General features: G+C 37.2%; 2 protein-coding genes across 2 annotated transcripts; both read left to right on the top strand.

The window, feature by feature from the left end:
- Nucleotides 1-384: 384 nt before the first annotated feature.
- On the top strand, nt 385-6863 carry LOC131779037 (toll-like receptor 4). The gene is given in 10 exon segments (XM_066171133.1): nt 385-433; nt 897-949; nt 951-1026; nt 1434-1528; nt 2480-2536; nt 2767-2851; nt 3413-3463; nt 3989-4108; nt 4792-4845; nt 4848-6863. Coding segments are annotated over 10 exon segments (1182 nt in total). The 3' UTR covers nt 5390-6863.
- Nucleotides 6864-7188: 325 nt separating this feature from the next.
- On the top strand, nt 7189-16148 carry LOC131778977 (uncharacterized). The gene is made up of 10 exons (XM_059095470.2): nt 7189-7493; nt 9634-9685; nt 10200-10274; nt 10919-11041; nt 11446-11534; nt 11803-11871; nt 12625-12688; nt 13304-13429; nt 14128-14253; nt 14484-16148. Exons 1-10 carry the CDS (start codon nt 7338-7340, stop codon nt 15062-15064), a joined length of 1461 nt encoding a protein of 486 aa, XP_058951453.2. The 5' UTR covers nt 7189-7337; the 3' UTR covers nt 15065-16148.
- The last annotated feature ends 26 nt before the right edge of the window (nt 16149-16174 follow it).

Raw genomic sequence — 16174 nt, 5'->3', positions numbered from 1 at the left:
GGCCACTACTTATTTTGGTGTTTTCATGTCCTTGTAAAAGCATCTTATTCCAAGAGCAACGTTTGGTAAACCACCCAACCACCCGAACTAGAATACAGACAAACATAAATACAACCTAAAAAACAATCAAATAGTCATGGATTGACAAAAAAATCCTAATTGTCTAGAATTGTTGAAGGGTTTTATGAAGACAGGAAGACCAAAAAAGGTCATGGATAGACAAAATAAACCTTATTTTGTCTATCCGGACAAGATTAATATTCCTACTTGTTACGCTTTCCAATGATTATAAATACTATGTGGGTCAAAAGCGCAAAAGTTATTGTGTGATATCTGCGGGCCGTGACCATACTAAAATAATACAACTTTGATTCTGTATGAAAGATGTCAAGTCATCGGCGCATACGTCGAAATGATGTAGAAGAGTTCACAGGTGGGAATTTTAAATATATTACCTCAGGAGTTTTTTCAATATGATAGCTGATCAAAAGCTGTGACAAATTTTCCAACGTGATTGATTACCAGCAGCTCAATGCAAGCCCTGGTAAAACTTTCTCATTTTGCGCTCGCTATTAGCTCGTTTTCTCGTGGACAAAGTTAACTGTTCTATCTTCGATTGCTAGAAGAGTGGGACGGGGGGGGTAAAGCGCCAATCACGGCATGAATCTCGATCCATAGAATACGCAATACGTTGTTGACGCATCTTCTGGACGGCTAGTTAACCATTGGATAGCATTATGCGCCCTTTGAACACTGGGCCCTGACTTTTTTCTTACTTGAATACGCCTCACTAATGGGTGTTTGTTTATCAATTTTTTTTCCACTATATTGCCATTATTTATAATATGATGTGCTGCGATGGTCCCCTTTTGCTAATTTTCGTTTTGTCCCCGCAGAGTGTCCCCCCGGACTGGACCATATCGATAAGAAATGGCACATCAAGAGAGAAAAACATAAGAGTACATTTCCATGATATTAAAGGCAGCTCCAGATGGCTTGTGCAAGTTTCCTGGAGTCCATTCATAGGTAAATTTTGGTTGAATTTGTCGTTGAATCAGGAATTGTTCGAATATACTGGAACTTCAAAATGAGCCCCTGAAAATTCGATTATCTCTATCAAATGAGCTCTTTTAATCCTCCTCCAAAAGCCTTGTATTATTTTATTCTTTAGCCATGCTAATCTGACCATGAAAGTTCACCTTTTTTTGAATTCAGCCAGACGCCATTTTGAATTATGTTGATAATTCCATGTACTTAGGCAAAAATTTCAGCCTTTGTCCCAGATGGTTGAACAGAAGAGAGTTGCACGACTATGGGACAGAGGCAATATTTAAGGGGAGGTAGGGGGCTAATATGAAAGGTCTCAGAGGTTGTACTCACTTTTCCGAACTGCAAGGTTGCAAAAATTGTTGATGGAAACTCCTTTTTTTCAGGTAGTACCAAAGGCTGGGATAAATATTACATGAGGTACTTTACTGGCGAAGGTCGTTCACCCTATCAAAATTTCTCCTGCCTGATACTTCCCAAGGTATATATTGTTTTCATGTCGCAACTGATGGTTTGTTGCCGTAAGGACCTCTTAATGTTAAGAATGGATTTCCTCTTCAGATTGTCTGTTTAGTTTTAGGTATAGATAATCATCGAACCTTGAAAGCATTTGGTAAATAATAATAAAATAATGATAAAAGCGAAACACAAAAATTCAAGGAATAAAACTAAAAAGAAACGGTGATTAGACACCCCCCTTTCTGTGCCTGAAGGTATATCATTTCTCAGTTCTAAACAGTTACTTCTTTCGTGTCTCTTAAGCGAAAAAGAGATCGCCTAAGTTTGCTCTTTGTTGCTTCGGTTCTTGCACTCTGGAATAAGTCGAGAAAACCTTAATTGTAACTAGTTACTGAGGTTGCTCTGTACTACTTCAGATTTGACAAAGAAATTGCTTTCTTTTTTCCTATTTCCTCTCTTTGATTTTTCCCTATAATCAAAAATGTTTGAGACTGTACTGTATTTATTCTTATGTACATATGTTTATCACTTCGGTCATGAATGGGTTTTTAGGAAACAGCCATCTGTTTCGTTGATCTTTGCCCCTATGATCCAAGGCATCCTTCCTGAAGATCGAGACCCAATCTTATTTATTCTAAAATCGTCCAAGTAGTTTTGCACCTCTTCTTCTCATGGATAGTTTTCATTTCCTGTTTGTTGAGGGACAGGTCACAATACATCGCTTACGGGGGAGGGGATGGGGTTCAGAGGGTTTTGGTTGTGTCACAATAAATTTTACCGGATCCCCCATTATTTGCAGTTAACTCGCGGTCAATTTTCTACAGTCCTCCCTCTAAACTCTGCTTGTGACGACTGTTTCCCCCCCCTCCCCCAATAAAACCTCTACCACTCCCCCTAGGTGATAAGCAATGATTGATCGCTATCTGTTTGATTGTTGGTGAGTACTTGAGTTTTTTTTCTTGTTTCGTTTTAGAACCGAACAAGTGTGAACATCACGTCCTCACACAAGGAAAGGAAAATCAATCTAATTGTAAGATAAACGGAAAGATATTTTTTAGCTGATGATAATTAAATTTTCTCCCTAGATTCGGGGGTTTTAACTGTAAAATCCCATAAACCAACTTAATTTTTTGGGAAAGATTTTACTATTTTATTTCATTCCATCCAGATTCTTTGTATAAACAATTTGACAAAGTTCATTTCAGATTCGCACGAAGTAATGTCTCATTTCAGATGAATATAATGACTTTATTCTTGCAGGTGATTGCTCTTCCAAACATACGGAGTGGGACAGAGCCATATCTGGTTTTAGAGCTTTTTACGCCGACTAAACAATATGGACCTCGTAAGTACTCTATGAAGAGCATAAAACAAGTACACTTAAGAGACTCTTGTGCAATAAAATCACTGAAAAATGTTGGCATGTTGTGAATCTTCCTAGAGCTGCCCAATTTAATAACTGATTCATAAATAAATAACTACTGCACCTCAACATTATATACTGCATAAGCTTGACGATGTAGCTGGCTTAGATTTAATCCATTAAAGAATGACTTTGTTTCCCGTTACATAGAGTTCCTGGTATATTCCATCTTTATCATGACAGTTAGCGACAAGAGAAAAGCAACGAGTTTCCTTTTTTTCTGACGCGCTAAGCATCTAGGTTAAGTGCTCTATAGCGGTGTCTTGTCCATTATTTGTCAGTTACTGACAAAATCGTTGGAGCAATTTGAAAAGGATGCGATATGTTAAAAATTGTGATAAAACCTCTGGTTGCCACGGTATCTTGTTACTTCGAAGGAGCACTTTCAAACACCTTTTCTATGCGAATAAATTACATAATTTTTTATTTGAGAATGCATGTATTAAACCCGTATGATATTGAGGTGCATTTTCTCTTTTTCAGCCGTGTACACTCCTGGTGCCGTCCTCATAACATCAAAACCAACATCAGAGCGTAAGTAGTTGGTCGTTTCCAAATATATACGTCACGACAGTTGTGCATCGATCTTCTAAATATTGCTCAGTCATGTTAACTCTTTAACCCTTAAACTCTTATGAGTGACCAAGACAGAATTTCTCCTTACAATATCAATACAATATCAAGCAGACGAGTAATGGGAATAAAGACAAATTTTAATTAAGGGATTATTAGTCGATCCAATACCAAATTCTCCAAACCAACATCACAAGAACTATATGGCAGACAGTAAGGAGAAGTGCTAATGAGATCTTGGGAGTTAAAGGGTTAAACGTTATAATTTGATGATGGCAATCGTCGATTATGATAATCATTTCCATCCTTTCCCAGCCTAGAGCGTTTTTTGGTTACTCCTAAACATTTGTTGTTTAGTGACCTTAACAGGCAATACCCATATTGTTTGAGCTCTCTTTATATTCTTTTCCTCGCCTGTTGCTTGCTTGAAATAACAATTTCATGAAATGGGAAAAATAGGTAAGAGATATTCCTTTCTAATTCCAGGTAAGAATACGGCCTTACTTTATGGATCAATCGCCGTTGGAAGCCTTGTTGGAATAGTTTTTGGTGCTTGCTTGCTGATGTATTTTCATCGTCGTAAACCAAGTATCACTTTACCATCAGGTTTGAACTTGGAGAAGAAAATTTTCCATTGATTATTTTGTTTTTATAATGATTCCTTTGTTTATGTTAAGTTATATTGTCATCTTTAGGTACTTTTTTCCACTAATGACAAAAGTTCTCAGAAGTGTTTTATGCACTTGCAGAAAGCATTTTGGAACATATTACGATAGATCATAAAGAAACTTTTGATACGGGAGCAGCTCACGTGATTCTCAAAATGACAACTCCCAGCGCTTCTCTGCACGCATTGAGGGCACTACTTTTTCTTGAAACACGAATAGTTCATATTTTACTTTCATTTTTCTTCTGCCCCACACCCCCCCCCCCCTCCCCCAAAATAGAAAATTATGTATTCTAAATTCTAAAACTATATACCTGATTTTGTCGGCAGTAAACTTAGAGCGAACTATTTTCTAAGAAATGTACTTAAAAGTTTAGTGACTCTTAAATTTCAAGTGTAATTTGCGAGAGCTTGAAAACGAGGTTCAAGTTTGGTAATTTTTTGCTTTTATGGGGCGGAATGATAAAAAAAAAGTGATATCAAAACAAGTTAGCTCACCTGTTTCGTCGTCGCCATTAGCTTGTATTCGTTCGCTGAAGATATACTGCATAGCCTGCAAAGTGTGTGTATGATATTTACAACTCTATAAATGACGACCTTTCATATTTATATTTGGCTTCAGATTTCAAATACCACGTTTTCATAATTTACAACAAAGAAGATGAAGGCTGGGTGAAAAGAAACTTCTAAAATTCTTGGAAGAAGAGCACGGTTTGAGAGTATGCATCCACTACAAAGACTTTACTCCTGGAATTCCTTTTACAGAGAGTATGGCAGAAAGCGTTTCCTGCAGCCACAAGATCATTGCTGTTTATTCGAGCAACTTTTTGCAGAGTAAATATTGTAATTACGAGCTTGAACTTGCCAGGTATCGCCTCTTAGACAAGCGGGACAACTGCCTGATTGTCATAAGGATCGACAAATCAAAGTTCGACGACCTCCCTCGAGAGCTTCGCGGAAGAAGCTGTATCGACTATGCTGATCTAACGGAGAGACAGTTTTGGAAAAGGAAACTGCTCAAGTTTTTGGATGTCCCTAAGGAGCCAAGTCACGCAGAGGTAGAAGTGGAGTCGGACCCTAATAGTAATGTCTTTGCTCCCGAAGTTACCTCAGAGGGAAGTGATGGACAGATGAGGAGTAGGTATTCCAGATTGGACAGTTCGATAAGTACTACCACAGAGTTATCCATTGTTACTCTAAACGAGGATAATCCGGTCTAACTTTTATTTACATTTCATCGTATTTAGTATGTGACATGGGTTCTTGAATATGCTAAGCAGTGATCGTTTACCTAATACTGTAACTTCCAGGAATGATCAACATGAAACTTCTCTCCACTATTCAGAATATTTCTCAGCAAACAGTCAAAGAGGATAAACAAGTGTATCGGCTGGAGGCTGGTATCATAATGCAACAACATCTGTCAATAAATGTCGTAGAAATGTATTGCAACAACAGAAGATGAAGCATAACTTTATCATCTCTTGACAGTAACTAGAGCGGAGAATAACGAATCAGATCCTGTAAATTAAAGTACTTTACTGTTACGGGGACGTCACTCCTTGCCCCGCAGCCTGTAGGCTGTTGATTTATATAGGACAAGAAAAAATATTATTCAGCCATTTTATGTTACTAAAGAGCAATTTTTTTCAAAGCGGAGAGCTTTTGACTTCTATCTTAGCATTACAGCATCTATAAGCGTATCCAAATGATGCTGTGATCTTATTGTAAATATTTGGGAGGATTACCCTTTTGGCGAAAAGTGACGTCTGTTATAGTTAGTGTGCAATTTATGACATTAGAGTTAGCATCCCCGTGCGAAAATATATTCCACCTTAACCCCCCCTCCTTTAGTCCACCTGTGCTTATTCACTAAAAGATTAAGCAACTTTACCATCTCTAGAAACATACTTAAGGAAACCTCCTTGTGGCAGAGTAAAAGTCAGTTTGAATTGTAATTATCATCACACACATGAGTCCAAGGCCTACGGGACTTAACCAAGTTTTGTCTCGAAACAGTTGAAGGAGGATAAAATGAAAGAAAACAAACTGAGAAACTGATGGCTTTTCTTGGTGGTTTTTCGTGAAGCCTTTGGACTCATTCGTATTTGTATTATTGCGTGAAGTCTTAAATAAGAAACGAAGTTAGAGTAGCTGCTCTTGGCGATGTGAAAAGGTCAGCTTTAGTCTCGTTTTCAAATGAAGGCTTGACTATATGTTGCTCAGAGAAAATAAGATGTGTTAGAGAGAGGGAGGTAGGGTCCTGATTTGTTGTTTTCACGAAAGTTACGTTTAGACAGTCTCGTGAGCGAAAATATGTTTTTGTAGAGGTGTGCATGAAGACTGACTGACATTAATCGGATATTTTATCCGAGTAAACAAACTATCAGTTCTGTCGATCCAGACTCACTGTAGGAGAACGGGGATTTGTATTATTTCGTTTTCTTTTTCTTTTTTCTCCTATGTGATAAGTAACGCTCAAGACCTCTGAATTTCAGTTCAGCTTCCCCCTCTCTCATTCAATCTTAACGGTCATTTAGGCTGCTTGCTTAGGAGCTGTCACTACTTGTGCATTGGTACAAGTAATTGTATATTTGCACATATTTACTCCTCAAGGGATATTTGTCGTTTAAAAGTATATTTAGTAAAAACCAAGCAAAACTTGAAACATAATAAAGCTTCTACGACAATAATGGATGGCAAGTGACGATAAATGACCGATGAATACAGGAAAAGGGGCACCGATTCTTGTGGGACGCAAGGAGTTCTTTACATGACGTACTTATCTAAACTTTTCATTGTGATTACTTGGTTGGGGCTGGGGGGGTGGGGGGAAGTTGTGTTAAAATCGTCCAAGTGCTTAAAGCACTGAAACTGTGACAGACAGAGAAACGAGAGCTAAAACACCACGTGACAATATCGTTAAGTTATTGTAACATAGTACCCAAATATCTATGAGAAAGTATGTGATATAGCATACTACTTCCTTCGCCGGCGGCGTCGCGTGATATATTTCCTCTCCTCCCCCCACCGAGTCGTGTAGTCTGCATTGTCAGCAATACGTAGTTCATATTTTGGTCACTGTTTACAGTGGTTCCTGTAGATAAACAACGGTTAGTGGTATCACGTACAGACTTTTGGGAGCATAGAAGTATTGTATTGAGATTAATGGCTGCAAGGAACTCCAGAAAACTAAGCAAAATGATTGCTTTTTGGACTTTCACACTTATTATCGCTGTTTCCGTCGAGAGATCGCAACAAAGTGTTTCAACCGAGTGCGTGAGAAAATGTAATCCTCAACAACTGAAACGCTTGACAAGAAAGGTATGTCACTTTCGCTGTGATCAATAAACCTAAACTATACCATGCGTCTAAAAGAATCTTAAATTTAAGGCGCTCATTTGAAGCGCTCATTTTATAGGTTGAACTGCTTTTAGTTTAAACCAGGAGCAAATGTGGATGTTAAATTGTTTCGAAGTATGACTCTGGGATTCCTCTTCAGATGTGAATCAAATTGTCTTCCTGATAGCAAAAATTGCGGAAGCGGTCCTATGAGTGTGCTTTTCACTTCTACCTCGACGCATAGTACAGACCAACAACAAAACTGTCTACAATTGCAAAAAAATGTTATCACTTTATTTTGCGCGCTTGCTGTTTAGGTCGACAATCAATAACGCTTATCAAACAGGGATGGAAGACGCACGACCACATCAATTTCACTTAGCTTTATGTTTGACTTCAAAGTTTTCACATCCAAACTAAAACCTCAATTTTCCATTATATCGAACAAAAATGGTGTCGGAAAGAGCATCGACGAAAGAAATATTTTAAGTCATACAGTTTTAATCGATTCATGTACGTGATGGCTACTATATTAACGATATAAATTTGCATATGGAAGGTACCGGTTAGCACGAAAACTGGACAGGTCTGAAGGAGAGCTGGATGGCGATAAGAATGAAAACGGTCTTTAGAAACTGAAAACGTGTTTGTTCTTCGATCATTCGTTCAGGTTTTTATCCTTTACTGCAAACACGTGCACAGCTCAATGTTTAAACAATTTGTAAAGCCTTGATTTGTAGAACGGATCTGACAGCAGTGCTTTCAGTGGATTTGCATCGGAAGCCTAGCAAAAAAACTTTTTTTGAAAGGGAGATTGACAAATACTAATCAAAAAAAATCCAGAAACAAGTATCCATTGATGAAATCGCTCTGTTGTTATTTTTAAAACATTTTTGTATCTAGGAGGCGTGAAAGCATGAAAAAAATGCATTCTCGTGATCTCGACTCTAGTTATTACAAATAGAGTGCAACGAAGACAAAAGAGGTTGTATACATTCGAGAACCTTAATTCCAGATGTCAACCTTAATCAAATAAATTAGAATAAACTGCGCGAAATCGTTGTGTATTCTTATCACTTCTAACCGTTTGTGTCTTGGACGTGATCTGATGGGATTAAGTCAAGCTTAACTTTTTTTTTTCGGCAAAGACAGGAAGACAGGAAGTACATTTTTGACATGTTAAAACAATGCACCTTTAAAAATAATTTTCGACCTTTAGTTCGTGAAACAATTTAGTAAAATGAGGTGAATCTGCAACAAGTCTAAGAAAACTCGTCTGTAGAGTATGAAATCCTGAAAAGTGCTAAATGAAAGGCTGTTGTGTCCTTTCATGGAGGATCAGGAGCAAAATTGAATGTGTTTGCATTTCACGACATTTATGTCAGTTCTGTTTAATTAAAAATTTACTGATAATTAGAGAAATTATTATCGCCAGAAAATGTTTTGGACGTTACATTTGCTCTAAATCACAATTTTTGCATCGAAAATGAGCGTACGTGATCGTACGGCATGTACTGCATATCGTGACACAGTCACGGTTTACTTCATTCGTGGAATATCACGCAAGCAACTAAATTTGCATTACTCGAACCAAAAGCGATTCATGTAGTTAGTGAACCTGATTATTTGATTTCTTTGTTGTGTCATTTGAATTTTTCTTTTGGACTCTATCGTGCACAAGGTTCAATACGTGTTTGGATCATCCTGACTCAACTAACCATCCGAAACTGCCCATTAATTTGTTCATTCGCGATGTTTAAACGCTTACAAACAAAAGATTGTGCCTGGTCAGGGAGTTCCAAAAATAAACTGCAGCGCCGTTGTTTTTATCTTTGATTTTTCCCGCTTTTCTTACCACTTTCTTTCACTTATTACGATGTAATAGCACTTACACTAACGGCTGTCACTACGGAAGTGCTGTAATTGATTTATTATTATCTTCATTTTCGAAGTACAGTATTATCCGCCACTTCCTTCGCCAGCTATGGACTCTGTGTTAGTAAACAATGTCCTTTCTGAATTATTTCGAAAACAAGGCAACAAAGCTAAGGTAGTGTGTATGGATTGGACATTGTTTATTTTATGGAAAGTTACCAAGTGCTCTTTTGTTTCCGATTGCTAGGTCTCAAAACTTTTCTCAAGCTGCTATCACCAGTGTCTGGGAGTGAGGAGAGGTAATTCAGTGCTCTGATAATGTGACTGACTGATCATTTGTTTATCAAAATTAAGGTTTGAATTGTACTGTTCAAGCATTGGAGTACATTTTATTGCCTTACGGGGTTTTCTGGAGGAAGGGTTGGGGGTTCCTAAGGGAATTAGAAGTCTGAGAAGTAAGTGGGAGGAGGACTGGAGACAAAAGTGTTATGCAAAGACTTACTCAAACAAGCTTGTCACATGTTACGTGTGTTGTTAATTTTTTTCAAATTTTTCACTTGTAATCTATTTACATAATTCCAGTCCTCAATCATTCCTGTTCCTTCTTTGTTTATTGTTGCATCTAAGTGTGTTTATGCTCCTTAATTAAAGTTGAAAGAAATGTAATCAATGTAAAAACTTAAAAATTTGTTTTTAGCTTCATTTGATCTCATCTATCATATCACTCAATGACAAAGAAGTAGTCATCATTGCTCACTAAACTGTTGATTATTGTAATTCATTCTCTTTGTTTTTTGTCCTGCTCTTTAACAGCTGCACATGGACAAGCCCCAGTCAGGCCAGGGATCTTTCAAAAACGCTTCAGAAAAGCTCTCCCACCTAATCCTAGTAAGCATTATAGTAATATCAAATGTGTACTTTCAAGTTTTTTTCTTAAGGAATAGCTTACCTAAGGGTTAAAACACCAATGGATGGAAACACAATAAATATGTGTTACAAGAAGATGATTTGACATAATGCCATGCCAGTGGACTTGTTGGAAGTGTGTACAGAGAGCCAAATTCTGACCTGGATTTCTTTTGCTGCATGCTCCTGAAGGTGCAAGGGGAAGATCCAGAAAATATTTGATGAAGGGAGGAGGGGGAGGCTCCAAAATATGATTCGGAAAACACTAATATTTTTTTTTTGTGGGCTATTGCCTTAGCAAGTTGAAAAACATTTCATATTGACTAACATAGCTGCAAGTATTTTGGTGTCAGATGAGAAGAAAAAAAAATGTACAGGTCTGATTAGGGGGTGGGGTGGGGGAAGCTGGGAGTCAAAATTTCCCAGATCCTTCTTCTGGATCTGACTGAGGCCACAGCAATGTGACGATTTAAACTTGCAAAACTTGTTTAATATGTAATCATCTCATGGGCATTGAGGTTTCAAGACCAGAAATCAAGATATCAGGGGCTAGAAACATTAGTAGTCATCAGTAAATTATTAATCAAATTGTTATTAATTTCCATTACTTAATAAATGTATTTTAGATTGTCCAGGTTCTTCACCAAACCAGACCCAGGACTGGAAACCAAGTAACATTAATGTGACCTTTGGTCAATATGAAAACACCACTAATTGGTATGCAAATTTATCTTGGACTCCTATGAATGGTAAGTGCTCAGTTAAACAACTCTAATGTTTTCTCACTATCCCTGGTCGCCATCCATAGAGTTACAAAACAGAGATTTTTGTACAACATTAGATTCTATGGGTTTTTATTTTTGAGAATTTTATGGATATTACTTGATCAGCATAAATGAAAGTCTGCTGATATTTTATACTTTCGGTGAAATGATTTCATGTTTTCACATTTCACTGTACAAACTTACCCAGTGTTATATCAGCCATTTTGTCAGTATGATGTTGCATTATGTAACTTTCAATTATTACTTTGAAGTTGTTTGTTAGGGGTTCCTTTATCAGAGGGTTAATCATTGAACTTTTTGCCCGTGAAGTTTTTACGTTTGAGCTCAAATCTGTTTGTTTTAACATAAGTTTTTCTATTCACATCAAGATGCAAATGAAAGCTGGACTTCGATACTCATCCGCTTTTTCGCAATAGACACCTCTACTGGAGACGTGGATTGTTTAAAGTATCCAAAAGTAAGGATTTAAAAGGCATAGCTTTCGTTAATTTTTTAAAAAAGCCTGTTTAGTCTCTATTTCCAATTTTTGGTTCGCAAAAGTATATCAAAATATATCAGCTCCAAATTGGTTTTGGAGAAAATGAAATTAGCAAATAAATATAACTTGTGAAACAAAAATGTAGGCCTCAGAATTTTGGAACGTTTCCCAACATTATTTATTTATTTACTTGTAAATTTATTTGTTAGTTAAATAACACATGTATCCTCTGTTAATTTTTCTCTAGAATCAAAGCGTCGCGACAGTTAACATTACTTCGTATGGCTATCAATATCCAAACAAAATTTACTTAGATGTGAGTACCCTATAGATAATGACACTGGAATTTTAAGTGAGAGCGCCACAAATTAGGCTCCTCATTGTTGTGATGTAATTCAGAGATTTCGTAACTTAAGTTACTTTTTAATTCAAATAAGTTTCAAAATTAATAATTTTATATTGTTTGTCGATAATTGTAAGACATAGTATGAAATAAAAGACACTACTGGCGCTCTATTTTACCGTTTACCTCACAGAAAACTAATTATAAGTCAGTTTTCATGATAATGTTAGTAATAACTCAACTTTGGCACAGGAATCAATTAACTTAAGCAAGTGGTATTTTGATTTCAAAGTTTGCCTTCGTTGCGACATTGGAATCGGGATAGAGCAGTTTTTGCGATCACGCTTCATTGCCCATCGAAGGTCTAGAAAATTTCCCCGTATGAGTATTTCAATCACTTAATCTCAGTTAATCTGGCCGCCTTGGTTTCTGAGATCTCTCCTTACCCTCTGTTTTTTTTTTTTTGAGATGGTGGGTAGTGAGCCCAGTTACTAAGATATCACTTTTCAGCATTCTAAATCTGCATTTCGGCATTAGGCCTGGAAATTTCCCCAAACCATAAGCAACCGGGCTCAGTAAAATCTCATTACAGTGATCTGTCTCAAATTTCCCCCGTAAAAAAAAAAAAAAAAAAAAAGACGAATGCAACCTAAATAGAAGAGAGGAAGTCTTAAGAGGCATTTGCTAACTGCGGCATTCCGTATGTTTGATTTCCTCGCTATTTAGGTTATTGGCCAACCTTTCTCTTCAGATGATACCGTAACTTTAGACCCGTATGGACCCGTTGTAGGTGAGTGGTAATCACAGATGGTCGATGTTTGAATTGTTTTTCAACTGGCGACTAAATGACTCAGCTATTTATTTTAAAAAGAGAGATTTTCGATTGAATGCCTTCCCCTTTCCAATCAGATGCCAAATAAAAAAATTTGCATTTATCCTGTCCCTTGTGTTTAAGCATTTTTTTTTCGGTTTACGATCCTTGAATGCAAAGCGCTCTATGAGATGGTGTATGAAACTGAGGTTATGCTAAGAGCAGATACAGAAGCACAATGTTTTAGTTAAAGGATAAGTTTTCATCTCTTTGTTTGAGAGCAAGAGTGGAGAATTTAAGAACTTAACCATCACATTAGGGTACATTAGGTTTTTTTTTTAACGAGTTTCTGTTCATTTACGATATTTGTTTCCTTATTTACAGTGTCCCCAATTAGCACAGCAGTGCTAAAATACACTGACACTTAAATAAAGTTTTATTATTATTATTATATTATTATTATATACACCAATGGCAAATAGAAAAATTCATTTTTATCTTTTTAAGTTGAACTTCTGGCCATAATAAAGTTTAAGACTGGTAATATACCATTTCGCTCGACCTTCTCATCCGTTTTTTATTCTTTTCTTGTAGTGTCTTCAACAGTTACTTCTGTGGCACAGACTACTCCTACAGCACAGACCACTCCTGCTACCGAGACAGAGACTTCTCCTGCTACCAACACACAGACTCCTCCTATTACTGACAAGGGAAAATCAGGTAAGTTCAGTGCAGTGACATTCAACAAATTGCTAATGGTTTCCATCACTGTCTGCACTGGATGATTAACTAGTGCCGTCCTAAATCTTATAACGAGAAATTTCAATTGAGAGTCAAGGGATCTAAATTTATACTAACTTCTGTGATTTGTATGCCGAACTCACGGTTCCCTTTTCACCAATCAGATGCATATCTAAAACCCTTTTCAACCTCATCTCAAGGTTTTTCTGGCCCTTGAGGCCGCTTACGTGTAAACTCTTTGATTTCTCATTGGATCTACGTGATGGCAATCTTTGTTATGATTGGCTGTTGCGTTATTTTATTTTGGCCTACGATCCTCAAATGCAAAACGCTTTATAGAATGAAATAATATCTTATATGGTTCAACAATTGTGGCTAGGTCGGGTGAGGCACGATGAGAGTAGCCTGAAAAGCCAAAACCTTTTAGCCAAAGGGTAACCAGCGCACCCATCTTTGATCTCTTGATAATGGCATGCGCTCGTGTTCCTTTGCCAGAGGAGATCATACCTTATTATATCCACAGGTATCTTATACCTTGTTCTCCTTACATGAATTGTGAACTGAGACTGCAACATAGATTTCTAATGATCAAGTTTATATTTAGGTCTTACCATGATTGACCCTTGTGTAACTTCTTTGTGATTGGTGTAAACTGTACGTAATTTTTTGTTTCCTAGATAACACCACCACTCTTATTACCACTGTAGCAGTGTCTCTCGGTGTCCTCGGAGGATTAACGTTCGCTGCCTGCCTTTTAAAGAATATTTTAAGCCGCAGGCCGAAGAGCAGTAAACTGCCGCCAGGTAGGTTTTGAATAACAATAGTTTGTTGAGTTTTGCATCACAAGATAAGGGAGATGTGAAGTTGGACGTCCACATCAGGGGTGGGTAGAAATTGTTTTGATTGTGACTACTCCTCGCACCTTTGTACGTATCAGACAAAGGGTATTGTCGTAATATAACACAAGTTCTCATAACTAATTTGCAAGGAAATTTAGGAAGATTAACAACGTTTAAATTTTTATCTCTTACAGAATTCAAATACCACGCGTTTATCATTTACAGCAGCGAAGATAAGAGCTGGGTGACTGGAGAATTACTTCCATTCTTGGAAGAAGAAAGTCATTTGAAATGTTGTGTTCATTACAGAGACTTTATGCCTGGGAAACCTTTTGAAGTTAACATGGCGGAGAGTGTTTACAACAGTTACAAAGTAATTGCAGTGTTTTCCGAAAACTTGGTTGGCAGTAATTACTGCATCCACGAATTAGACCTTGCCAAGCATCGCCTTCTTAAAGAAAGAGACGACAGCCTGGTCGTGATGAGAATTGATAAAACGGATTGTGAGATGCTCCCTCGGGGATTGAAGAAACGAAGTTTCATAGACTATGCCAATCCCTTGGAAAAACCTTTTTGGAAAAGTAAACTCATTAAATTCCTGGACACCTCTAAGGATCTTGTTGAAGAAAGCAGGAACGAAGACAAAGACAATAATAACTGTTTTCCAAACGATTTTATCGAAGAAAATCAGCAGAAAAGAACTACTTACGAAAGAACAATCAGTACCGCTACCGAAGTATCTGTTATTTCAGAGACAGAGGGAACCTCTGTTTAAGAATGCGATCTAGATTTATAGTCGTGTTAATAGTTATACAGGTTATTGTGTTCTGGAAAAAGGTTTCCTGATACCAGCGATCAAAGAGACCTTCAAGGCACGATAAGCTCGTCTAGTATTCACGACGTTTCTATTAGCCGTTGTCGATATGTTCCCTCAAAAGTTAATCAAGTTTCGCATTTCTTTATACTTCTTGGATGGGAATGGGAAGAGGGGGGGATTTCTTTTTTATGGAAAACCTTTTCTGAGAAATATACCTTACTACTTATCGCGCTCCTGGAGAGCCCGAAGGATTTTAAAAGGGAGGCGCTTTGCAAAGGTTCGAAAACACGAGTAGCACCGCCACAGAGATATTTATTTCACAAAGGGACCTTTACTGACATAGAACGGGAACCTTAACAAGTTTGTTTCATATTAAGATGTCTTTCATATTTTGAGTTATATATTTTTGTATGTTATACTTATCGCTAGCTTTGCTGAAATTAGTATATATATTTGAAAATACAAACAGCAACAACAGAAAAAATAGCTTTTGAACTTTTTGAAATTTGTTTATTTAATGAATTACTGAGATGACCTTTTTTGAAAAATAATTCCAGTAGTTGGTGGTTTTGTAGATGCATAAGCGTAGAAAAAGAAACTTCTCTTGGTCAGGTTTCAACCAAAAGTAGTCGGAACAATCACCTGAGAGACAAGTCGAAACAAATAAGGGGAAAACTGACTTGTACCAGGTTGTCTTCATGATGCACGTTACATGGAAATGAATGGGTGAGGAAGATGGAGTTGACGGAAAGAGGTACCGTCGTGCCTTGCACCTCTTGTACCCCCGTGTGAACTTTGGTTGAGGAAGCCTCTTTCCACTAGCGATCGATACAAAAGAGGAAAAACTTGAAATTGTCGGCCGACTTATAACATTTTTCTAGCCTGAGTTTGCATATAATAATTGTGCGTTTTTTCTTTTTAAAAAATCCTCTCTATTTCATCACTATTTAACCTAATCATTAACAAAGAGATCTTGGAGATCTTGTAGATCAATCTTAATAATCGAAAGCGACAGAATTACCCGAGTGTGAAACGAGATGCAAATAAAAACTAAAGCAAAAATGGGCC

Source organism: Pocillopora verrucosa, chromosome 8, assembly GCF_036669915.1.
Source record: "Pocillopora verrucosa isolate sample1 chromosome 8, ASM3666991v2, whole genome shotgun sequence".
NCBI lineage: Eukaryota > Metazoa > Cnidaria > Anthozoa > Scleractinia > Pocilloporidae > Pocillopora > Pocillopora verrucosa.
The sequence above is the reverse complement of the archived record's forward strand: the minus strand, read 5'-3'. Positions and strand labels throughout refer to the sequence as shown.